Here is a 24,939-nt window from a genome sequence, read left to right as displayed (position 1 = left end):
AACTAGGGACTTTAAGGTCTCTGGACACAGGCCCATGGCACAAATTTGCACAAATATGCATATTAGCTGCAGAAGGGTTGTAGCTCAGTGGTAGAGCACCTGTTTATGTGCACACAGAAGGTTCTGGGTTCATTCATGGGCATATCCCAGTGGGAATGCATGAATCCCTGGAGAGCTGCTACCAGTCAGTGTAGGCAATGCTGATGGACCAAGGGTTTGACTCAGCATAGGGCAGTTTCTTAGGCTTCCTATATGAATGGATGCCTCTAGGCAAGCCATCACTGTGCTTTCTGGGGTAGCATGAGCGTGCTGTTTGGAGAGCAAGGCCTGGAGATCCAGGACCTAGTGCAAAAGACTTGATCCTCATGACCCCCCGTAACGAGGCCCATTCCCCTCCTTTACGTTTTACTTAATCTGTCTCTGGTCTCAGCTGAGCGAGTCTTTCTGCTGTCTCCTTTTTCCCACCCCTGCCGCGCCCCTTTCTCAGTCCCTCTTGGAAACCCACGATTCCGTTGCCTCCAAGAGCTACGAGACGCCACCACCCAGTCCAGTCCTGGACCCCATGTTCAACAACCAGCCGGTGCCCCCAGATGCCGTGCGCATGGTGGGGATTCGTAAGACTGCTGGGGAGCACCTGGTGAGTAAAGTCTTTTCCCACTGTCATTGGCCTCGCCACATTTTAGTTTAAAGGCTAGTATACTGAGCAGACCTGTAACAAACCAACTAACTAACCAACAACCAACCAACCAACCAATTAACCAGCCAACCAACCAGCTAACCAACCAACTAACCAACCAACCAACTAACCAACCAACCAACCAACCAACCAACCAACCAACCAACCAACCAACCAACAATTAACCAGCCAGCCAACCAATTAACCAGCCAGTCAGCCAGCCAACCAACCAACCAGCCAGCTAGCTAACTAACTAACTAACTAACTAACTAACTAACTAACTAACTAACTAACTAACTAACTAACTAACCAATTAACCAGCCAACCAACCAACTAACTAACCAGTGCTGGATTTATATATAAACTGAACAAGCTATAGCTTAGGGCCCCACTCTCTTGCCCCCCCCCCCCCAAAAAAGGGAAAAAACCTGGATGTACATTTCCAAAATATAAGATAAAAAAAAAGAAATAAAACCTACATACAGCAACAGTGTTTTGTGTTGTGTATGCTCCTATTGGTTATGTGCAAATGGCTTTAGCTACCTATTAGGCCCATAAATTACCATCTAGCATATATTCAACACAAAAAACAGCGACAATTTGTTGTTGACAAAGGACAGCTGGACATATAAAGGGCCCTTCAGTAGCTTAGGGCCTCATCAAACCTAAATCTGGCCCTGTAACCCACCAACTAATAAACCAACCAACCAACCAACCAACCAACCAACCAACCTGTCACTTACATAGCAATAGGGTAGCCCAGGTGGAACAGCTGCTTCAGCCGGCCTCATAGTAGGGCTGGACCTGCCCCCATTACCCATAACTGTTTTGCATTGACCCTGTGCTCTTGCTGGTTTCTCTTCCCATCAGGGTGTGACGTTCCGGGTGGAGCGCGGCGAGCTTGTCATTGCCCGCATCCTGCACGGTGGCATGATTGACCAGCAGGGGCTGCTGCATGTGGGTGACATCATCAAGGAGGTGAACGGGCAGGAGGTGGGCAGTGACCCACGGGCATTGCAAGAGGTGCTGAAAAATGCCAGCGGAAGCGTGGTGCTCAAGATCCTGCCCAGTTACCAGGAGCCACACCCACCTCGCCAGGTAGGAGGCGCCATCATTTAGTTACTTGTCTCCCCTGTGCTAAATACGGTCTTGCTAATTGCACCCCCCCACCTCTGCCTGGAACAAAGATAAAATGTGATCGTCATCTCTGACTGAAACAGGCAGGCTTTCCACTTTATTCTTTCAATTTTCTCCACTCTTTTCTTGCTTCTCTCTTCTGTTCAAAAAGATTCCCCGTCCTAAAATCATCATGATTACGCTGTCGGCTGATTAAAGAATTCATTAATTATTTATCTATTTTCTTTTTTTGGATATTATTAGAACATCCGTATTGGTGCCTTTCTGAGCTGCTGGGGGGAAGTCTATGATAACATCCCAAAGCTCTTTTTCTGAAAAGGAAAGGCCGTCCGTAGTATTTTCTTCTGCATTCCCTGTGGCAGGAGGAGCACACTGAGAATTAAAATAGCCCCTGAAAACAAACAAGTTTCGCGTTCTTAACATGCAGGGCCACCAATTTAAATTTGGCCACCACAACCTGTTAATCAACAAAACATTGAGTCAGTACCGATTAAACCTTTGAAAGCTCAAAGTGCTTTTAAAAGCCCCCCTGTTTTCGGTAGCTGCATGTTTGGCATAGGCTGATAATTATTTAGGTCATTGGAAATTGCCGGATAAGAAGACTCTGTAAGAGCTGAGCATGGAGACTTTCTTGGCATTTGCAAGTGTTGCTCAGATGCTCTCGTGTTCATAGCTGGCACCTACAAGAGAGCCACGAAGGACCCTTTATGGCCCTTCAGCAATATCTGCAGCCTTATAGCATGAATATCCCCTGCCCCGAGTGACGTTTTGAATGCTGTGATGCTGTTAACTACTGTGATATTTTTTTGCTGAAAGATTCAAAACAGATAAAAGAAAGCACTTCTTCATGCAGCACATAGGAAGCAGTGATGGCCACCAACTTGGACGGATGGTTTTGAAAGAGGATTAGACAAAATCATGGAGGAGAGGGCTATCGATGGCTACTACCGGGTGGCGCTGTGGTCTAAACCACTGAGCCTCTTGGGCTTGCTGATTGGAAGGTCGGTGGTTTGAATCCCCATGATGGGGTGAGCTCCCAGTGCTCTGTCCCAGCTCCTGACAACCTAGCAGTTCGAAAGCACACCAGTGCAAATAGATAAATAGGTACCACTGCGGCGGGAAGGTAAATGGTGTTTCCTTGCGCTCTGGCTTCTGTCACAGTGTCCCGTTGTGCAGAAGTGGTTTAGTCATGCTGGCCACAGGACCTGGAAAGCTGTCTGTGGACAGACGCCGGCTCCCTTGGCCTAAAAGCGAGATGGACTACTGCAATGCGCTCTACGTGGGGCTACCTTTGAAGGTGACCCGGAAACTGCAATTAATCCAGAATGCGGCAGCTAGACTGGTGACTGGGAGTGGCCGCCGGGACCACATAACACCGGTCCTGAGAGATATGCATTGGCTCACAGTACGTTTCTGAGCACAATTCAAAGTGTTGGTGCTGACTTTTAAAGCCCTAAATGGCCTCGGTCCTGTATACCTGAAGGAGCGTCTCCACTCCCATCGTTCAGCCTGCACACTGAGGTCCAGCTCCGACGGCCTTCTGGCGGTTCCCTCATTGCGAGAAGTAAGGTTACAGGGAACCAGGCAGAGTGCCTTCTCGGTAGTGGTGCCTGCCCTGTGGAAAACCCTCCCATCACATGTGAAGAAAATAAGCAGCTTTCTTATCTTTAAAAGACATCCCTGTTTAGGGGAGTTTTTAATATTTAATGCTGTATTGTTTTTAAAACTCAATTGGGAGCTGCCCAGAGTGGCTGGGGAAACTCGGCCAGATGGGCGGGCTATAAATAATTAATTATTATTATTATTATTATTGTTATTATTATTATTATTATTATTATTATTATTATTAGCGCTGCAAGTCCCCTAGTTGCCTTTGACTGGACTTAACCATCCAGGGGTCCTTTACCTTTTACCTTTTTACTAGCCCCAATGGCTATGCTGTGCCGCCACAGTTGGAGGCAACCATGTTTCCAAATTCCGGCTGCTGGAAACCGCAGGAGGGAAGAGCAGCGTTCTTGTGCTTGCATCCTGCTTGCTGGTTTCCTCCAGGCATCTGGTTGGCCATGTGAGAACAGGATGCTGGACCAGATGGGCCTGATCCTGCAGGCTCTTCTTAATGTTCTTACACTAACCTCCACAAGCTGCCCAGCTTTCTGTTTGCAGCTGTTGCCAGTGATTTCTTCATCTTGTTTTATGTAATACTGTATTGGGAAAGTTGGCCAAACTTTCTATATACTGCATCTAAAACGAGCCGTCGCGAGGCGGGTCATCTGGGGAACAACCATCAGTCTCAACCGAGGATGGGTAATAGATTCTGACAGGCAGGCAAACAGAGTGGAATGAAATTCAGCACCTTGGTCAGCGCACTTTGGAGTCAGAGACAAGATTTTGCATTTGCAAGCAGTGCTCGCTCAGCAAACTGAAGTCTTGCCCCAGCACCAGTCTGAAGCCTAATGACAACTGATATAGTCTTGTTTTTTAGTCAGGGGTGCAAAAATCCAAGGTTTCACCTCCCTGGAGGAACTCCGTCTTCAACCAAAGGGGCCAGGCTCCTTCTGGCTGCAGTGTCTCTTGTCTCCCTGGAACTTGCACACTTTATCATCATTTTTTAATTTGTATACCGTCTTTCTATCTTGCAATACTCAAGGTGGTTTACAAGCTGAAGAAACAGAAAATGTACATCTTATAACAATCTAATGCAATACAAAAATGTGATAATAAAACTTTAAAATAGGCAACCTACATCAAAAAAGTAACAGTCAATCGTATTATATAATAATAACATATAAAAGTTAAACAGTTACAATAAATAATTTCTAAACTATAATCAGTAAAACAACGGCAAGCCACAGTACATAAAATAGGTAAAGGGACCCCTGACCATTAAGTCCAGTCGTGGCCAACTCTGGGGTTGTAGCGCTCATCTTGCTTTATTAGCCGAGGGAGCCGGCGTACAGCTTCTGGGTCATGTGGCCAGCATGACTAAGCCGCTTCTGGCAAACCAGGGCAGCGCACGGAAACACCGTTTACCTTCCCGCTGGAAAATCCTTACCTATTTATCTACTTGCACTTTGACATGCTTTCGAACTGCTAGGTTGGCAGGAGCAGGGACCGAGCAACGTGACTCACCCCGTCACGGGGATTCGAACCGCCAACCTTCTGATCAGCAAGTCCTAGGTTCTGTGGTTTAACCCACAGCGTCACCCGTGTCCCAATAGTACATAAAATAATACAATACAAATTGAGAAGCAGAGACTAGAGGGTGGGGCAAGGCAAGTTGAAGGAGACCTTGCCTGACAAAGTCTCTCCCCTCACAGTTCTTCCTCCAGGAACAGCTCCCTTATGAGGACTCCTAGGGTCGGAGGGTGGGGTGAGGCAGGTGGAAAGAGGCCTTGCCTGATGGAGTCTCTCCCCTCACAGTCATGGAAGACAGGGTGTCCAGAGGGAGGTTTTTTTTTGGAGAAGAGCTGTTAGTGTTACAGCCTGTATGCAAGGAAATCTCAGGAGCAGGGGGTGGACTCATCGCAGATCCTTTGGATTTCTCCTCCTGGAAGTACATGCCAAAGTATTTGACACTCTGGCTGCTTCCTGAGATTGTCCAAGGAGAGGATCGCTCCATCTTCCATGACTCTTGGTGCATAAAGCATTTCTCGTGTGTCCTGAGTTATGACAGATGGCCTTGCTCAGAGGCTCCTGCTGTCAATCTCACAATGGACTCAGCAGAAGATTTCTTCATAACCAATGCATTGTTGTGTTTGCATCTCAGATTTTCAGCTCGCCTGAGATGGTGTGCAGATTCCAACTTAAAATAAAATAAAATATGTGAATCTAAGGAACCCTATAGAAACCATCCCCATTCCAGCCACAGTTGAGTACATGGCTCTTCCCTGTATACTCTCTCCCTGTTCCTCACTTTTCTTTGAGTTATGATCTGGCAACCATTACTTCTGGCAGCGTTCTTACACAGTTGGACATACCACCTCCTGGTATATCTTCTTAGATGTTCCTAATTCCTATCTATATTTATTTATTTGATGGCCACAGGGGTCGCCAGCTTTTTCGGACCGGGGGCACATTTTGAATATTGAGAGTTCTGAGGGCACAAGTCACAAAATGGCTGCTGTGGGGGCACAAAATTAGAAAGTGTGCAGTCGGGGAAATGTTTTCCTCATAACTGTATTTCCATATGAGAGCAAGCATAAACTGTTGAATTTCTGCCTGGAAAATAAGACAGTAGCAGGAAAAAAAATACATTAAAAAGGAGAAAACAGCAGGCCTTTAAGACCCCAGGAATTCCTCTTGCCTGTTGGCTCAACAATTCACTGATCAACCACAGCTCTGACTTCACTCATTGGTTAAAAAGCCGGGCTTGCTCATTTCACAAAAAAAAATGCCGGGCTTGCTCATTTCACAAAAAATGCTTGAAAGGGTATCTGCATTTTTTGTTTCAAAACTTCATTTCTAGGAGAAAGCTCAAAAGACTGGGGCCGCTGTGCAGGGGTGCAAATGAAGACCCTCATGGGTGCAATGGCTCCTACAGGCATGAGGTTGGCAGCCCTTGAATTGCTGCATTGACTAGAACCCAAAATGTTTGCAGATTCCTGTACAAAATTAACACCTCTTGGTTTGATTTCTATCTCTTGGACAAGTGTGCAGATTGCATCTACTCAACAGATTTCATACTTCTCATAATGTTTGTGCATTTATTAAAACAACTCATTCGCCACCTTTAAACCAGAAGTTATAATGTTGCGACATAAACATATCAAAATACAGCCATACCTTGGTTTTTGAACTGATTAGTTCTTGAATGTTTCGGCTCCCGAATGATCGAAACCTAGAAGTGACAGTTCTGGTTTGCAAACTATTTTTGGAAGCCGAAGGTCCGATGGGGCTTCCGCGGTTTCCGATTGGCTGCAGGAGCTTCCTGCAGCCAATCACAAGCCATGCTTTGGTTTCCAAACGTTTTGGAAGTCAAACGGACTTCCGGAACGGATTCTGTTTGACTTCCAAGGTACGACTGTACGTATTTAAATGCTTTATTGGAGATTTAAAAAAATGCATTTTTGAATATTAAAGGAAGTAGAAATTTAAATGAATACTTACATGGAGAGTCTTTGGTTTTTTTAAATCACAGATTACTTCACAAATGGCACAAACAGATTTAATGGGTAAAAACAGAAATACCGATTTGTCCCTCCCAGGCTGAGGGCTGTAACTCCTCATCTCTCACAACCCTTTGGGAAGGAAAGAGAGAGAAATCTGCTGCCTCAGCCAATGTCTGTGTCCCTCTCTGTTCCATCCCTCCTTTGCCAAGTGACTTTTCCATTCTGCTCTGTCACGCGTCCCCTCTCTTTGTCTCAAGCAGCGGAGTTCAGAAGTGACTTAATGCTTGGGTGCTTTGGGTATAGTGGCGTAAGAATTTAATGAGCAGGTGTCAAATCAATTACACATAGCCGTCTCAGGCTCCGAGCATGGGAAGCTTTGTAGGTGTGTCACACAGCCCTTTTTGGGGGGGCAACCTGGTTCTGGGTGAGGCCTAAGTCGACGCGAGCAAATTTCTCCTCAGGAGGTAGCGCTTTTCTACCTCAGGCATTCGTCTCTGGCCTAAACCAACCTGGACTTCACACCTTGGAGGGGACCCTGGCGCAGCCATTAGTCCTTCGGGGTGCAAGAAAAGCATGGGGAAGGGCTTTCTGCTTCCTAAGACCACCCCATCTCTGCTTCTCACATAAGATTTGTTGCCTGAGACATCCTCTCCAGGCGTCCTGCTACGGTGAATAGCAGGAACGCCTGAGGCAGGGGGACCGGGGGCGAACAAGCTTCTCCCACCTCTCCTCAGTGTCGTTCTTGCCGTCTTCCGTGAGTCGGAAGGTGGCTTCATGAAGCGCAGTCACTCCCCGTGCAAGGACTGAACGAATTGTGGAATTCCCTTCTGCAGTTACAGAAGATTCCCCACTTCACTGTCTCGCATGCTCTAGTTATCTCCTGCTTGGACTACTGCAATGCGCTCTACGTGGGGCTACCTTTGAAGGTGACCCGGAAACTACAACTAATCCAGAATGCGGCAGTTGCTCTGGGGGGCTCCCAACAGAATATTAAAAACACGATAAAACATCAAATGTTAAGAACTTCCCTAAACAGGGCTGCCTTCAGATGTCTTCTAAAAGCCAGATACAGTGGTGCCTCGGGTTTCATACGCTTCAGCTAACATACGCTTCAGGTTACAGACTCCGCTAACCCAGAAATAGTACCTCGGGTTAAGAACTTTGCTTCAGGATGAGAACAGAAATGGTGCTCTGGCGGCAGTGGGAGGCCCCATTAGCTAAAGTGATTATTCAGGTTAAGAACAGTTTCAAGTTAAGAACGGACCTCTGGAACGAATTAAGTTCTTAACCCGAGGTACCACTGTAGTTGTTTATTTCCTTGACATCTGATGGGAGGGTGTTCCACAGGGCGGGCGCCGCTACCGAGAAGGCCCTCTGCCTGGTTACCTGTAATCTCAGTTATTGCAGTGAGGGAACTGCCAGAAGGCCCTCGGAGCTGGACTTCAGGTGGAGACGCTCTTTCAGATATATTGGGCCGAGGCCCTTTAGGGCTTTAAAGGTCAGCACCAACACTTTGAATCATTCATATATACAGACACCGCTGAGAAGTAAGGTCCATTGCGCTGAACGAACGGGAGTTAACTCCTAACTCCTAAGCAGGTATTGTTTTTCAGCCAAAGTCGGGGCCCACACTCTGAATCAAATTGCAACCAGCTGCAGAAGACTTAAGTTTATGGTGGGCAAGGTAAAAGGAAGTCAAACAATCTTCACAGTAAGCAGAATGGAGGTGCTGCTTCTGTAGCCTCCTGCATTTAACTGGAAATGCCTCAAAAGACTCATGATCTTTGCAAGTTTTGATGGGAATCAACCTGCTCTGTACCTCTTAGACTAATGTTCAGGTTGGAACATGGCAGATATCAAAATACCTTTAGAAAACCATATGGAATTGTGCATGTCGAGTGAAAATACATATAGGGATTTGTCTTTTGAGAGGAAATATATGTACTGCAAGGGGAAAGATGTTTAGTATCGCATATTTAAAAGCTGATTTTTGTGCAGTTTTTTTCAGAAATGCAGTTTAATGCAGGAATGGGGTAGAGTGGAGCTATGGATTAAGAGAAGTGAAAGTGACATGGAGCAGAAGTAAACTGATACTCTTACCCTTATCTCCAACATCCTTATTCTCATTCCCCTTCAGATGTCAAGGAAATAAACAACTATCTGTGACTTTTAGAAGACATCTGAAGGCAGCCCTGTTTAGGGAAGTTTTTGATGTTTGATGTTTTATTGTGCTTTTAATATTCTGTTGGGAGCCGCCCAGATTGGCTGGGGAAACCCAGCCAGATGGGCAGCATATAAATTATTTTTATTTTTATTTTTATTTTTATTTTTATTTTTATTTTTATTTTTATTTTTATTTTTATTTTTATTTTTATTTTTATTTTTATTTTTATTTCAGGACCAGTTCGGCCTGGCATGCATCCCCGTTTGGCCCATGTGGTTATTTTTCCAAAATCAGACCCATCTGCCCCTCACCTGATATCATACATGAGGTGGGGAGACATATAAGAATGTAGCTGCAACTGGGAGCTTGAAACGAGCTCCCGATTATTTCCAATAGGAACTCCCCAGTGCAGCTGAGTGAGGCACAACCCTTTGCAAGTCCGACAATCCGCTGATTCTCAATGCCTGCAGGGCCCTGTGCTGTGCAAGTGGGGGGCTTGCAAAGTGCTGTATCTTTGCCTACAGCTGTTTTGATTTCAGACTGCTCAGCCAAAGGAAAATGGGTCACCCAATGTCATGGTGACATCAGGTGATTGACAGGTGGCTGGCCCTGCAAGGGGAGAGGGGGGTGGAGATAAGAATCCACCCGCCCCCCCACCAGCTGCATCCAGTTCCCTACCCCTTCTTTATTCCATAGAATCTATGCTCTGTTTTGCAGCCTTTTAAAAGCAGCCTTAGCACCTGATGGTTGTTCTTTTGGCTAAACTAAAGCAGTACAAGGAAACATCATTTCCCTACAGTGATGCAGTTCTTCTTTAATACATATAATAATATTGTATTCTTTCTCCGTACAGAAAGTTACATTTGCTACTCTGTATTAAAAAACACTATTGATTTCCCGCTCGTCCAGCATCAATGCTTATAACCCAAATCACATACAATTGCATTTTAGGTTTCCTCTTTATCTGATTCCATCCTCTGTGACATATTTCTCAATATGTTCTGCTGTTTTCTTACACTTCAGACACCGCTGTGGTCCTCATGTGTGGAAAATAACCTTTTATATAGACTAGGAAAAGTTTCCAGTCTTCTTTAAAAGATTCTAAATTTAGACAGCATCTTAAGAAGCAGAGACATCACCTTGCCAACAAAGGTCCGTATAGTTAAAGCTATGGTTTTCCCAGTAGTGATGTATGGAAGTGAGAGTTGGACCATAAAGAAGGCTGATCGCCGAAGAATTGATGCTTTTGAATTATGGTGCTGGAGGAGACTCTTGAGAGTCCCATGGACTGCAAGAAGATGAAACCTCTCCATTCTGAAGGAAATCAGCCCTGAGTGCTCACTGGAAGGACAGATCCTGAAGCTGAGACTCCAATACTTTCACCACCTCATGAGAAGAGAAGACTCCCTGGAAAAGACCCTGATGTTGGGAAAGATTGAGGGCACAAGGAGAAGGGGATGACAGAGATTGTTGGATTGTGTTCTTGAAGCTACCAGCATGAGTTTGACCAAACAGCGGGAGGCAGTGGAAGACAGGAGTGCCTGGCGTGCTCTGGTCCATGGGGTCACGAAGAGTTGGACACGACTAAACAACTAAACAACAACAACAAAAATTTGTATCTTTCATCAGTGCCGTCAGTTTTGCCATCTCTGCCTGTTCCAAGATTTTCATCAAACGTTCTTCCTTGGAGGGTGTTCTCTCTTCCTTCCATTTCTGTGCGTGTAGAATCCTTGCTGCTGTAGTCACATGTGCACATAAATACTGTTGAGGCTTCTTTTGGGATTTCACCGTCTACTCTCCCAGTGATGCAGTTTTCACGTAATGCTAAGCCAAATCGTAGCTTAGCCAAACCAAAAATTGTGGCTGTCCTCAGTCCTGCTGTGCTAACTAAGCTATGGTTTGGTTTAGCATGTCGTCCGGGCCCAGTTTCATAGTTCTGCTCGCTGCAGACAAAGATTTCTTCTCGGTTTCCTGCCTATGGGTTTGTCTTGCAGATGCAAGCCCAGGTTTAGATGTAGTGCTCAGTGGTGGACTTGTAAAAAGATAAAATGCTTCTTAGGCATTTAAGTAAGCAAAAGAAACAACATTTTCCTGCTCTTAGCAGACTTGTTAAAATATATAAGTCTAAATCAGATAAGTGCTAGAGATGTAACAAGGTACATTTTATCATATGTGGTGGACTTGTAAAAGGGTAAAAGAGTATTGGGAAATGATATATAATGAATTGAAAAAAATAACAATGTTTAAACGTACCTTTCCAAAACAAACTAGAGTCTTTTTTTGTTAGGAATAATTCAGAGGGAAATTCCCAGGTGTCAAAAAAGACTACAGTGGTACCTCGGGTTACAGACGCTTCAGGTTACAGACTCCGCTAACCCAGAAATAGTACCTTGGGTTAAAAACTTTGCTTCAGGATGAGAACAGAAATCGTGCAGCGGCAGCAGGAGGCCCCATTAGCTAAAGTAGCTCTTCAGGTTAAGAACAGTTTCAGGTTAAGAACAGACCTCCAGAATGAATTAAGTTCTTAACCTGAGGTACCACTATATTTATGTATGCTACAACCGTGGCCCGTGTTTTGTTACCCCCAAAATGGAAAACGAGCGAGGTCCCAACCAAAGAAGAATGGCAACTTAAAAATTGATGGAATACATGCAACTTGCAGATTTAACATGTAAGAATAAGAGAACAAGAAGAATGTATGTTTAAAGAAAACTGGAAAATATTTACTGAATATATGGGTGAAAATTGTGTTCATTCGAAAATGTTGGTAGCAGTAAGATAAATTCAACAGTGAAAGCAAGTTTTAATGGATGTAACAATGGATTACTGAATGGTTTAGTTCATGTAAAATATGCAGGAATTTGTGGTATGCAAAATGAGAAGGGAAGTCATGGATTTAAGGTTCTTTAAATGAATATTTTGAAAAACTATAGATAGATAGATATAGATAGATAGACAGATGTAGTGCTCAGCCGGAGCATGCCATAGCCCTGGGTAGCGCAGGTCATGCTAAACCATGTTCTGGCATGGTATATCACATCCAAACATATGTAAAAACCAGTTCATGGTGCCTTGCTCTCCCAGTATAGGATGATATGCATTGACACATCCAGTGGGAGACTGAATCTCTAGATGCCACTGGAGAAAAACTAAACTCTGAAGAACGATGCCAATGCCTGACCCTCACAAAATGTAATGAATAGAGATCTATTTACAGGGGAACTGTTCCTGGTAAACATGGACACTTGATTCTTCCTTAAAGTCTGGAGCAAATTTCAAGCCCTGCTTGCAGGCCGCTGTGACAGAGATGTTATCCTCCGAACACGGGTAGCAGAATGCTTGCAGCATCCCTCTGCTATCCACCAGTCTTTGGAGTATATCTGGGATCGCTCAGTGGAAACACTTCAGCATGAAACGTGAAACGCAGGGAATAAAAAGTAGGGGGGAACGATTTGAGGGCATACGTGCGTTCTGTATAGAATACTCGAGTGTTCTCCCTGTTGCGATGGTGCAGGTGGGGATTTGAGAGTAACGTCTGGCGATGCTAGAAGCATTCCAGAGGGAGGGACTGTGTAATGAGTTAGCAACAGCTCCTTGTCACAAAGCCCATGCTGAGTCCAAAGCGAGCGAGCGGCAGAGGGGTGGGGGAAGTATGACGTGAGTGGTGGTGATGGAGACGAGCGCTGCTTGTTTTCATGTGAATATAATCCTGCTGCTTTGTGGAAGCAAAGAGGATTATTTCACACCAACAAGCTCAAATAGTGGCCTAAAAAACGACAGCAGGGGCATGTGTGTATGTGTTTGTGTGTGTGTGTGTGTGTGTGTGTGCGCGCGCTTGGGAAGACACATTAACTTATTACACAAACCTCCTCTGCCTCCCCACCTCAATCTTTCCCTCTGTCTGGAGAGATAATATATAACTTGCTCAAGGGCTTTGGGAGGGAACAACTTAGAGCAGAGAAGCAACAGGGGAAGGATGTATTCAGGGCCGGCCCTGCTGTTAGGTAGAATGAGGAGGCTGCTTCAGAAGGCAAATGCTGGGAGGGAGGGGGGAAGAACAGCATTCTGCCCTCAGGTGCCAGTGGAAGACACAGTCCACCATCACCTGTCAGGTTTCCTTGTGCTCCCTTCCAACTCTAGGACTCTATGATCCTAGACTGCATTTATGCACATTTGCAGGACTGTACTGCAACATTCGGGACTCGGGTGGCGCTGTGAGTTAGACCACAGAGCCTAGGGATTGCCGATCAGAAGGTTGGCGGTTTGAATCCCCGTGACGGGGTGAGCTCCCGTTGCTCAGTCCCTGCTCCTGCCAACCTAGCAGTTCAAAATCACATCAAAGTACAAGTAGATAAATAGGTACCGCTCTGGCGGGAAGGGAAACGGCGTTTCCATGCACTGCTCTGGTTTGCCAGAAGCGGCTTAGTCATGCTGGCCACATGACCCGGAAGCTGTATGCCAGCTCCCTCAGCCAGTAAAGCGAGATGAGCGCCGCAACCTCAGAGTCGTCCATGACTGGACCTAATGGTCAAGGGTCCCTTTACCTTTTACTGCAACATTCAGGGACACAGGTGATGCTGTGGTCTAAACCTCAGAGCCACTTTGGTTTGCTGATCAGAAGGTCAGTGGTTCGAATCTGCTTGATGGTGGTGAGTTCCCATTGCTCTGTCCCAGCTTCTGCCAACCTGGCAATTCAAAAGCACACCAGTGCAAGTAGATAAATAGGTACCGCTGCGATGGGAAGGTAAATGGCATCTCCGTGCACTCTGGTTTCTGTCACTGTGTCCCGTTGTGTGAGAAGCGTTTAGTCCTGCTGGCCACCTGACCCGGAATGCTGTCTGTGGAGAAACGCCGGCTCCCTCGGCCTGAAAGCAAAATGAGCGCCACAACCCCATAGTTGCCTTTGACTGGACTTAACCATCCAGGGGTACTTTACTGCAACATTCAGAGCAGTGCACATTTTAAAGGACAGCTGGGTTTCACTTTGCGTATTGCTTCCTGAAAGTGCAAGTGATTTAAGTTCTCCAGACTCACAATGCCTACGATAGCAATTTCTCGCTCCAAATGTAACTGAGCTGTAGAAAAAGTCTCTATGAACTGAAAGCAGAGATGCTCTATGTGGCTTGTTATCCATTAAAATGTTTCAAGGAAAACATTTTTAATGGAATCACATTTCTCCCACATCCCCGGCCAGCCAGTGCCTTAGCCCATTACCCTTGATCTGTGAGAAGTAGAGCCGAGTTAGATCTTCGACAACATTTCATTTTTGAGATTCAGTGGGGGGCTGCAAGGGTGGGGATCGAGAGAGCCTGAACTGGGGTTCTCTTCTCTCTTTGCTACTGCTCAAGCGCTGAGCCCCTGAGTTTCTTTGCAAACATCCTTCTGTGTTTTCGTCCCCACAAGCGTTCAGATTGGGCAGGGAGGGGGACGAGTGAAAGGTCTCGACAGACAGGCTCAGATATGATCCGTTTCCTGGGAGACGTCAGCAGTGTGTGTCTCCTGCGAATGCAAATAAAAGGAGTCTATAATGAAGAGAGAGAGAGGCTAGTGTTTTTTCCTCTCTGCCTTCCACCACCAGGATTTATTGTTCGAAGATAACAGGGCAAAATGAGTACTGTACTGGCCTTGCTTTTGCTCTGCAGTCTCTCTGGCAAATTGCTGGATTTGTCTCCTGACTGCCGGATTGTTCTTTTCAGTCCACAAGGAGGGAGGAGGTGTTTGCAGTTAGAGCGTTACAATGAAAACCAGCAATTTATTGCTAAAGAAAAGGGAACCAAGCTTCAGTTCGGCTAGGAAGCCTCATGTTGCCAACTCCCCACCTCCCCCAAGTTTCTGAGCTGTGGTTTAATTTGCAAAAATGGGCAGGCTAAGTTTGCTCATCTCTGTGCTGCAAGTTATTTATTTCACTGGTTTCTGCAGGTCAAGCTGTGTGTGTGTGTGTGTGTGTGTTGTTGTTGCTTGTAGCTAGTCCTAGATGGAATTGCACTCCTGAAGGACCATGCCGGCTGTTTGGCAGTTCATCTGCACCCAACATGCCCGGGGATGCCCCAGTGGTGGCAGAGCCTGGAGTGCTTTTTACCAGCTTAGGCTGGCACACCAATACCTGATGCCACCACTTCTTCTTTTTCCCTGCTATAAGTTTTCTGGGAAGGTTTAGGGGTTGGTGGTATGGGGCTACCTTTGAAGGTGACCCAGAAACTACAACTAATCCAGAATGCGGCAACTAGACTGGTGACTGGAAGCGGCCGCCAAGACCACATAACACCTACATTGACTCCCAGTACATTTCCAAGCACAATTCAAAGTGTTGGTGCTGACCTTTAAAGCCCTAAATGGCCTCGGTCCTGTATACCTGAAGGAGTGTCTCCACCCCCATTCTTCAGCCCAGACACTGAGGTCCAGCGCCCAGGGCCTTCTGGTGGTTCCCTCATTGCGAGAAGTGAGGTTACAGGGAACCAGGCAGAGGGCCTTCTTGGTAGTGGCGCCCGCCCTGTGGAACTCCCTCCAATCAGATGTCAAGGAAGAAAACAACTATCTGACTTTAGAAGACATCTGAAGGCAGTCCTGTTTAGGGAAGTTTTAAATGTATGATGTTTTATTGTGTTTTTAGTATTCTGCTGGGAGCTGCTCAGAGTGGCTGGGAAAACCCAGCCAGATGGGTGGGGTATAAATAATCAATGATAACAAATTATAATCATAATTGTTACTATTTTATTATTGCAGGGTTGGGACAGGCATAGCTATCTCTCGCAGAACTGGAGACTTGAGATGGGTAGAACTGTCCTGCTCACATTTCCCTGTAATACGTATCTTTCATTCCTTCCTGTTTTCAATTCCATGGTTTCTGGTGTCAAAGCCACAGTCTACCGTGACCTGCAAGCCCACTTTGTTTCAATCTTAGCTGGCTCGTGATGTCAACCCCCCTCGGATCGGTCCTTCTGAGTCTCCTCTCTCACTCCAGAGCCTCCCTGCTCATCTCATCTTGCTTCCCCTTCCATAGGTGTTTGTGAAGGCCCACTTTGACTATGACCCAGCCTCTGACAACCTCATTCCATGTAAGGAAGCCGGGCTGAAATTCATTGCCGGAGACCTCCTCCAGATCGTCAACCAAGATGACCCCAACTGGTGGCAGGTATGGACCTTGTGTCAAATAAATGAGCCATGGGCAGGATCAGGCCCGGGTGCATGTTCATGGGATTAGGCATGGGTGGCATTCAGGGAGAGCTGTTTGCCGCCAAGAAATCAGTCTGTAGGGAGCTAGGCCAGAACCAGCAAGGGAAATCAGACTGGCTCCATGCAAGACAGAATAGGACATCTGCACATTTAGGTGTCCTAGAAAGTAATGCAATTCCTAGGCAAAAAACAAGAAGTCTGTATGAGGGGGTGTTATGTACTGAATTGAATAGGATCCAAACTGCAGCAGTCTGATTGGTCCTAGAACAATAGGATCCAAAAGGCAGCAGTCTGATTGGTCCTAGAACAATAGGATTCAGAATGCAGCAGTCTGATTGGTCCTAGAACAATGCAGCAGTATGATTGGTTGGCAGGAACCACCCAATCATGCTCCAGATAGAAGTGAATCCACAACCTGATTGGCTTACAGTAGAATTCTGGAATTAGCCAATCATGTGCAGCCCATTGTGTAAATAATGTATATAAACCAGATACTTTGAGGGGACTTTCATTCATTCCTCCTCACCACTATGAGCTGAATAAAGAGCATGAAATCACTTTGCGACTCTGAATATATTTCAGGGGGTCTCCACCTCTACTTTACTGCAGTTCTTTTATTATATTACTGCAACTGCTAAAAATGTCAGAATGAAGAAAATGGGTGGCGTGCCTTTGTGGGAGGGGAAAGGTTTTTCCGTGATCTCGGGTCCCGCAATTTATCTCCCCACCTGGGTGCTCAGAACTAACCTTTGGTTGTTTCAGGCCTGCCACGTGGAAGGCGGCAGTGCTGGTCTGATCCCGAGCCAGCTGCTGGAGGAGAAACGTAAGGCCTTTGTGAAGCGAGACCTCGAAGTCACCCCCTCATCAGGTAAAAGGCACAGCCCATCCCAGAGCCTCAGTTCTCAGAGTTCCCTGGGAAGAGAGAACTAGCTAGACTGGTGACTGGGAGCGGCCGCCGAGACCATATAACACTGGTCTTGAAAGACCTACATTGGCTCCCAGTACGTTTCCGAGCACAATTCAAAGTGTTGGTGCTGACCTTTAAAGCCCTAAATGGCCTCAGCCCAGTATATCTGAAGGAGCGTCTCCTCCCCCATCGTTCTGCCCGGACACTGAGGTCCAGCTCCGAGGGCCTTCTGGCGGTTCCCTCACTGCGAGAGGCCAAGTTACAGGGAACCAGGCAGAGGGCCTTCTCGGTAGTGGCGCCCGCCCTGTGGAACGCCCTCCCATCAGATGTCAAAGCGATTAACATCTACCTGACATTCAGAAGACATCTGAAGGCAGCCCTGTTCAGGGAAGTTTTTAATATGTGACATTTCAGTGTATCTTTTATCTTTGTTGGAAGCCGCCCAGAGTGGCTGGGGAAACCCAACCAGATGGGCGGGGTACAAATAATAAATTATTATTATTATTATTATAGATTGTGAAACGGTTTGAGGGGGGAAATGGGATTCTCCCAACAACTCTGAGCACTTTAGACAGTCATGACTTCTTCCCCCAAGGCAGCCTTTCTCAACCTGTGGGTCCCCAGATGTTATTGAACTGCAACTCCCATCACCCCTAGCTAGCAAGGCCAGACCTCAGGGATGATGGGAGTTGTAGTCCAACAATATCTGGGGACCCACAGGAACATATCTGCCCCAAGGAATTCTGGGAGCTGCCGTTTGTCAAGGACGCTGAGAATTCTTAGGAGACCCTCTGTTCCCCTCCCAGAGCTACAATTCTCAGAGTGGTTTAACAGTCAATCTGTCTTCCTGGGGACCTCTGGGAAATAGCTCTGAGAGGAGAATACAGTGGTATTTTGGTTCTTGAATGGCTTAATTGTCGAACAATTTGGAACTCGAACGCTGCAAACCCAGAAGAAAGTGTTTGCAAACTTCTTTTCGGAAGCTCAACATGCTCTGATTTGAGTCCCACACTTCCAATTTGAGTGCCACACTTCCGATTTGAGGGCCACGCTTTTTTTCTGAGTGCTACATTCAGGTCTGTCTGTTTTTGCCATTTATTTTAGGGGTTTTTTTTAAAAAAAGTGTGGAATGGATTAATCCATTTTGCATTACTTTCTATGGGAAAGCGTGCCTTGGTTTTGGAACGCTTTGGTTTTGGAACGGACTTCCAGAACGGATTAAGTTTGAGAACCAAGGTGCCACTGTAAAGTGTCTTCTAAGAATTGTTGACAATCTGCGGCTCCCAGAATTCCCTGGGGGAAGCGATGGCCATTTAAAGTGGCATTGTGGTGCTTTCAAGGTGCGTCGTGTGAATGTGCCCCTACTCCCACCTTCTTCCACACGTGCAATAGCTTTCTCTCTCCGCAGCTTTGCTTAGTGCCTCCTTTCCCCCTCCTGGCAGGTGCCTTGTGCGGAAGCCTCAGCGGCAAGAAGAAGAAGAGGATGATGTATCTGACCACAAAAAATGCAGGCAAGGGATCTCAGTCTGCCTTCACATTTCTCCGTCGCCTGGCCGTGCTTCCTCTGCATTAATGGCTGACAGCGATTTCTTTCCCTCCCACTTCAGAGTTTGACCGGCATGAGCTGCTGATCTATGAGGAAGTGGCTCGCATGCCTCCGTTCCGCAGAAAAACCTTGGTGCTAATCGGGGCTCAGGGGGTCGGCCGGCGCAGTCTTAAGAACAAGCTCATCATGTCTGACCAGTCGCAGTACGGAACCACTATCCCGTGTGAGTCTTGCTGATTGCAGACGGGGTGTTAGGAATGAGCCAGCTCCAAGCGAAGGTTTGCAGCTAACTGCAGAAAGCAGCCAGGAACAGAGAGACTTAGATGTTAGGCAGGGGAGAGCCATCAGCTGCAGACCTCTGCTCTTCCTGACCTTGATGGGCCGGCTGATAAGGCCATAGCTGAGAGCAGGCTAAGCCAAAGCTCTCAGGAAGTACAAATAGGCACAAATAAACTCAGCCTCTCAGGCCAGGAAGAGGTTGGAGCTGACTCACTAAGTCCAAGGAGTTGGTGAATGGGAGGGTTGCTAGACAGGAAGCAAAACAAGAGGCATAAGAGCCGTCAGTTCAATATCTTCTGCCATGGCCGGAAGCACTCTTCAGAAGTGTCATCTTGAGTAATGATGCTGGAGCCGTTGGGAGCTATCTGTTTGTTTTTGCAATAAATCCTCCTTTTTCATTACCTACCCTTACTGTGTTATCAAGCTGGGAACCTGGACTCCTGACTTGGGGGCACGGGGGGCATCTTAATATCCTGGCAGATCCTAGTCCTGTTGTTGCACTCTGCCCTGGGTCTGTGTGTGTATGCAAAGGAGACTCCTGCATCTTGTGTTAGGAATGGATGAATCGGTCTATTTCCGGGTCCGTTTCACATTTACACACCTTGATTTATTTGTAAAATAATATTTGTGGTTGTGTGTGTGTGTATATATACACACACACAGACACATACACTTTTTTTTGGTTTTTCAGATTAAAGTTTTACAGCCACATATCCAACGTACAACATAAAAACAAGATTCAAAAGAATCTCCTGGTCTTCTCTCCTCCCCTTTGCAGTTCCTATTATTAATCATTTCTTCCTGATATCTTTTACGATAATCCAAATCTTTTACCTCTCCAATGTGTCCAAACTGGAGATCCCATCTCCAGTTTCAGTTTCCGGGTGATCTTTCTTTGTTCATCTGTGCTTCTACAGATACTTCGCGGAGACCCAAGGAGCACGAGAAGACCGGGCAGGTGTACTGCTTTGTGACCAGGAGTGAGATGGAGGGAGACATCAAAGCAGGCCGCTACCTGGAACACGGCGAGTATGAAGGGAACCTCTATGGGACCAAGATTGACTCCATCCATGAAGTCGTAGAGTCAGGCAAGATGTGCATTCTGGATGTGAACCCCCAGGTACTGCTTCTTTTCTGGCTCCAAGGGTTGGGACCAAGGGAGGAGTGGGGAGAGAGTCTTCCCTTGGTGGGCTGTGCCAGGAACCTTTCCTGGTTGCAATGCTAGGTCTTGGATTGCATAATTTATTCAGGTCACATAATTTGTAAGTACAGAATTGCATCTCGACTGTTGCAGTACTGGAAGTCAGTCTCTCTTTCTTTCTTTCTTTCTTTCTTTCTTTCTTTCTTTCTTTCTCTCTCTCTCTCTCTCTCTCTCTCTCTCTCTCTCTTTCCTCCTTTTTCTCTTTCTTTCCTCCTCCCTCCCTCCCTCTTTCTTTTTTCCTTCCTTCCTTCCTTCCTTCCTTCCTTCCTTCCTTCCTTCCTTCCTTTCTCGTCTCCTCCCTCCTATCTCTCTTTCTTTCTTCTCTCTTCTCTCTCTCTCATTCTTTCCTCTCTCTTCTCTCTCTTTCTTTCCTCTTTCTTTGCCCCCCCCTCTCGGATGCGTCAAAAGGCTGTGAAAGTTTTGAGGACAGCGGAGTTCGTCCCGTACGTGGTGTTCATTGAGGCACCGGATTTTGAAACCCTTCGAGCCATGAACAAGGCAGCGCTGGAGAACGGTGTGGCAACCAAGCAGCTTGCGGTGAGTCCCCTCAATGCCCACATGGCAGGCAGGCAAGCAGGCAGAAGCAGTGGCGAGGAGGAGGGGTAGCAGCAGCAGCTGGGGCTAGCGGCTGCAAGGAAGGAGGCCTCTGGAGGTGGCCTTGCCAAGTACACCTCCTGCACAGAACTTGGCCTGGGCGGGGAGCCAGTCCCCCCACAATAACCCCTAGCGTAACACAGAAGGGTTGTTAGAATCTAAGCTAAATACCATCATTTTGATATAAGGTGTGGTCCTCATAAATATATCAGCTATATTAGTGGAAATGCTGTTAATGAGAGACCTCCAGCCATCCACTTACGGGGAGAGACTATGGCATGGAAATCTTGCTGATGTATTGAATGGTCCAGTTATTTGACAGTGTTTCTGTTCAATTTTCGTTTCTTCTTTGTCTTTAATAATAATAATAATTCAATTTACAGTCATACCTCGGGTTACAGGCGCTTAAGATTGTGTTTGTTTCGTGTCACGGCCCTGCCGAAACCCGGAAGTACTGGAATGGGTTACTTCCGGGTTTTGGCGGTCGTGCATGCGCCAAAGCGCTAAATTGCGCTTTGTGCATTCCCCGAAGCTCTGAAGCACAACCTGCACATGTGCAGATATGCCTCTGTGGGTTGCAGACGTGCATCCTGCACGGATCACATTTGCAACCCGAGTGTCCACTGTATATACCACCCTTTATCAAAATACCTCAGGGTGATGTAGCATTATTATTATTATCATCATCATCATCATCATCATTATTATTATTATTATTATTATTTAATAACCTCTCCATTCTTTATATTCTAATAAAACTTATTCAAAAAACCCAAACGGAGCATGAAAACTAAAACATAATAATAGACAGCATAATAATAAAATAATCATAATAACAGCCCTCCGCTGCACGGCTTTAACGGGCCATAGATTATGGAATGGCCAAAGGGCTGGGTTAAGAGGAATGTTTCTGCCTGGCTCCTAAAGACATGTAATGATGGTACCAGGCGAGTCTCTCTGGGGAGAGCATTCCACAGATTGGGAGCCGCCACAGAGAAGGCCTGTTCTCTTGTTGCTACCTTTCAAACCTCTCTGGGATGGAGGGAGATAAGATAGCTATCTTCAAATATCTAAAGGACTCGTTGTCACATGGAAAATGGAGCAAGCTTGCTTTCTCATGATCTGGAGCAGGCATCCCCAACCAGCGACCCTCCAGATGTTTTGGCCTACAACTCCCACAATCCCTAGCTAACAGGACCAGTGGTCAGGGATGATGGGAATTGTAGTCCAAAACATCTGGAGGGCCGAAGGCTCTGGAGGGTAGGACCTGAACCAACGGCTTCAAGTTAGAAGAAAGGAGACTTTTTGGATTACAGTGGATGCTCAGGTTGCGAACGTGATCTATGCGGGATGCATGTTCACAACCAACAGCATCTGCGCACACGCGGGTTGCGATCCGGCACTTCTGCACATGCGCAAAGCGCGATTTAGCACTTCTGCACATGCATATCTGTTGAAACCCGGAAGTAAACCATTCCGGTACTTCCGGGTTTCTGCGGTCCGCTAACCCAGAAATAGTACCTTGGGTTAAGAACTTAGCTTCCGGATGAGAACAGAAATCGTGCTCCGGTGGCGCAGCGGCAGCAGGAGGCCCCATTAGCTAAAGTGGTGCTTCAGGTTAAGAACAGTTTCAGGTTAAGAACGGACCTCCGGAACGAATTAAGTACTTAACCCGAGGTACCACTGTTTTGAGTTTGTTCTTTGAACCGCCCTGACACCTCCGGGTATAAATTCAAATAATAATAATAAAATAATAATAATAATAATAATAATAATAATTTGCATGTCCTGCCAGGATGCCGACCTGAAGCGGACGGTTGATGAGAGCTGCCGGATCCAGCGGGGTTACGGTCACTACTTTGACCTCTGCTTGGTCAACGACAACATGGAGCAGACATTCCAGCAGCTGCAGGAAGCCTTGGAGAAGTTGCACAGCGAACCGCAATGGGTCCCCGTCAGCTGGGTCTACTAGAGGGACGCCCTGCCTCTCCTCCTCCTCCTCCTCTTCCCCACAGCCTCACAAGTGTCGGCTTTGTCCTCCTCACTTGGTCAAGAATCCCAGATCTCTTAACTTGCAGCACCTAGCACATGCCCGCCCCCCGACGTCTTTCTCCTTTTCCCACCCACCGGGCACCACCTGAATAGCCCAGGCAAATCAGGCGCAGCAAAAAAGTTGGCTTTATTAGATTCGAAAAGCAAAGGTGCTTCCTTGACGGTCCGGCCCCAGATCACCTCCAATCAGCCAAGAACTCTGCCACAGATGTGGGGGGCGGCTGCTCTCCCCCACCCTCTCCTACCATTGCTGGCAACGCAGGAAGAATTCATCTCATGGCGGACGTGAGGGGTTGGCCAGAGGGGTCGAGCCAGGCTACCAGTTACCCACAATGCCTTGCCCCGTCGGCTCCACCCAATTGTGTCCGGCTCCTCTGATTGGGTCAGGCAGAAGAGGGGTGGGTGGGGAACACAACGCCTCTCCAGTCACAGCTAACTCACTGCCAAAATCACAGCTTTGTCAATGGACCACAATCTCAATATTGCCAAAAGAACTGGTAGTCTGGGGTGTTGCCCCCTCCCGCCCCCCCCGAACATACCACGCTGAGTAGATTGGTGGAGGGGAGGGGCAAATGCCTTGCCAACCTTGGTCAGCACGAGATTTTGCGGGGTGTTGGGAAAACGGCAGAGGGACGCCTGAAAGGTTTGTAAGCGAGGCAAGGAAGAATGTGATGCAAGGTAGCCTGGTGGTGGGGACTTTACACTTGGACTTGTTCCCCTGGGCCGTGGTAGCTGGCAGCTGAATGAGATCCTTCGGCCTCAGTTTAGCTGTCTGTAAAATGGGGCTATTTATTATGGTTTGTTTTTGTTTTACGCTGTTTGCAGAGGCGGGCTCCCTCGCTGCAAATATCCTGAAAGAGCTGTTGGGCGCATTGTGTCTCTGGTGCAACCTGGGTCTCCCTCAGCCTCCCCAAAGACCTCTCTCCCTGCCCCAAGCTCTTAGAAGAGCTTCTTTCAACTCTCCTAGGCAACACTGGGCAAGGGGGGCTTATGGTTCGACTCTGCAAAAGGCAGCGTCGTCGTACCAGCTAGGAAGTCGTTCTTCTCCAGCCTCCGGGAAGTTGACCCGCTAGTAGGAAAGCAGCGTAGGGAGGCTGCGAGGGAAACCCAGGGCTGGCATCAGGGATCAGCATCGGTGGGCACCTGCCAAGGCCCACACCTTTGCAAGGGGGGCACCACAACCTCTCTGCTCCTCAGCTGACTTCTTGCCTCCAAGCATGTAAACATTAAGAGCATAGAGCTATAGCATGCTGCTCCACCTGCCTTATGTTCTCCCTGTAGGTGAATTCATGGATCTAGCCCAGGGGAGAGTGGGCACCTTAGAGGGGAAGTGGGGGGGGGCACCACATGAGCACCCATTGTCCAAGGTGCCCCACCCCTTGCAAACAAACCCCTAAAAGCACCACCAGAGAAAGCAATAGCAATTACAGTCATCTTTGATCCTAATCCTTGCTGTTCCTGCTCACAGCTCTCTTTGTCCCTTTTTACAACATCAAAACGCAAAACAGATTATCAGGCATTTAAAATCCATAGCGCATAAATACGGATTCCCCTCGCAGATTCCCCTTCATGGATTTTCCGTTACCTGCAGTTGCTTCCCTTGAGTTCCAGGGTTCTCCTTTTCTCCTGCCAAGGACCAACAATCACTACCTCACAACTCTATGGCAGCTGTTAACTGGCGGGACTACCCGCTGCAGGGCAAGGGCAGAACCTTGGACTTGGGGAGTGTTTTTTATCACCAGGTAAAGAAAAGAAGCTTCTTTGCAGTGCTTCTCCCACATGCCAATTTCTTTCTCCACCCCCCTTAAAAAAACCGAAACCCAATTTCCTCCCACCCATCACCCACCTCTGAGATGATGCTGAGTCCATGGGGAGCTGGTCAGCAGGGCAACGTGGGGCAGAGCCCAACCAGTATATTTACCACCGTATCTTTGCAAGGGAGGAGGGTAGAGAGAAACCCAGAACAAAACAGCCCCATCTCAGGCAGACCCACACTTATGCATCGGGTCTAGCAGTTATCAGGCTACAGAGCCAGTGTGGTGTAGTGGTTAAGAGCGATAGACTCGTAATCTGGTGAACCAGGTTCGCGTCTCCGCTCCTCC

At 47.1% G+C, this 24,939-nt stretch overlaps 1 protein-coding gene across 3 annotated transcripts in view; it reads left to right on the top strand.

Annotated features, from left to right (window-relative positions):
* The window catches only part of MPP2 (MAGUK p55 scaffold protein 2), a 67,447-nt gene extending 43,712 nt beyond the window's left edge, over positions 1–23,735 (top strand). For 2 of the 3 annotated variants that reach the window (XM_083709488.1, XM_083709489.1), the window contains exons 5-13: positions 488–637; positions 1,547–1,774; positions 16,086–16,217; positions 17,021–17,126; positions 18,608–18,676; positions 18,773–18,934; positions 19,908–20,110; positions 20,600–20,728; positions 22,581–23,735. In XM_083709488.1, coding sequence (XP_083565614.1) covers positions 488–637; positions 1,547–1,774; positions 16,086–16,217; positions 17,021–17,126; positions 18,608–18,676; positions 18,773–18,934; positions 19,908–20,110; positions 20,600–20,728; positions 22,581–22,757 — 1,356 coding nt within the window. In that variant the 3' untranslated portion in view covers positions 22,758–23,735. The remainder of the gene's footprint in view (positions 1–487; positions 638–1,546; positions 1,775–16,085; positions 16,218–17,020; positions 17,127–18,607; positions 18,677–18,772; positions 18,935–19,907; positions 20,111–20,599; positions 20,729–22,580) is intronic. The other variant, XM_083709490.1, reaches the window with a different exon arrangement.
* Positions 23,736–24,939: the final 1,204 nt, after the last annotated feature.

This window comes from Podarcis gaigeae (assembly GCF_964106915.1).
Source record: "Podarcis gaigeae genome assembly, chromosome: 13".
Lineage (NCBI taxonomy): Eukaryota > Metazoa > Chordata > Lepidosauria > Squamata > Lacertidae > Podarcis > Podarcis gaigeae.
The sequence above is the reverse complement of the archived record's forward strand: the minus strand, read 5'-3'. Positions and strand labels throughout refer to the sequence as shown.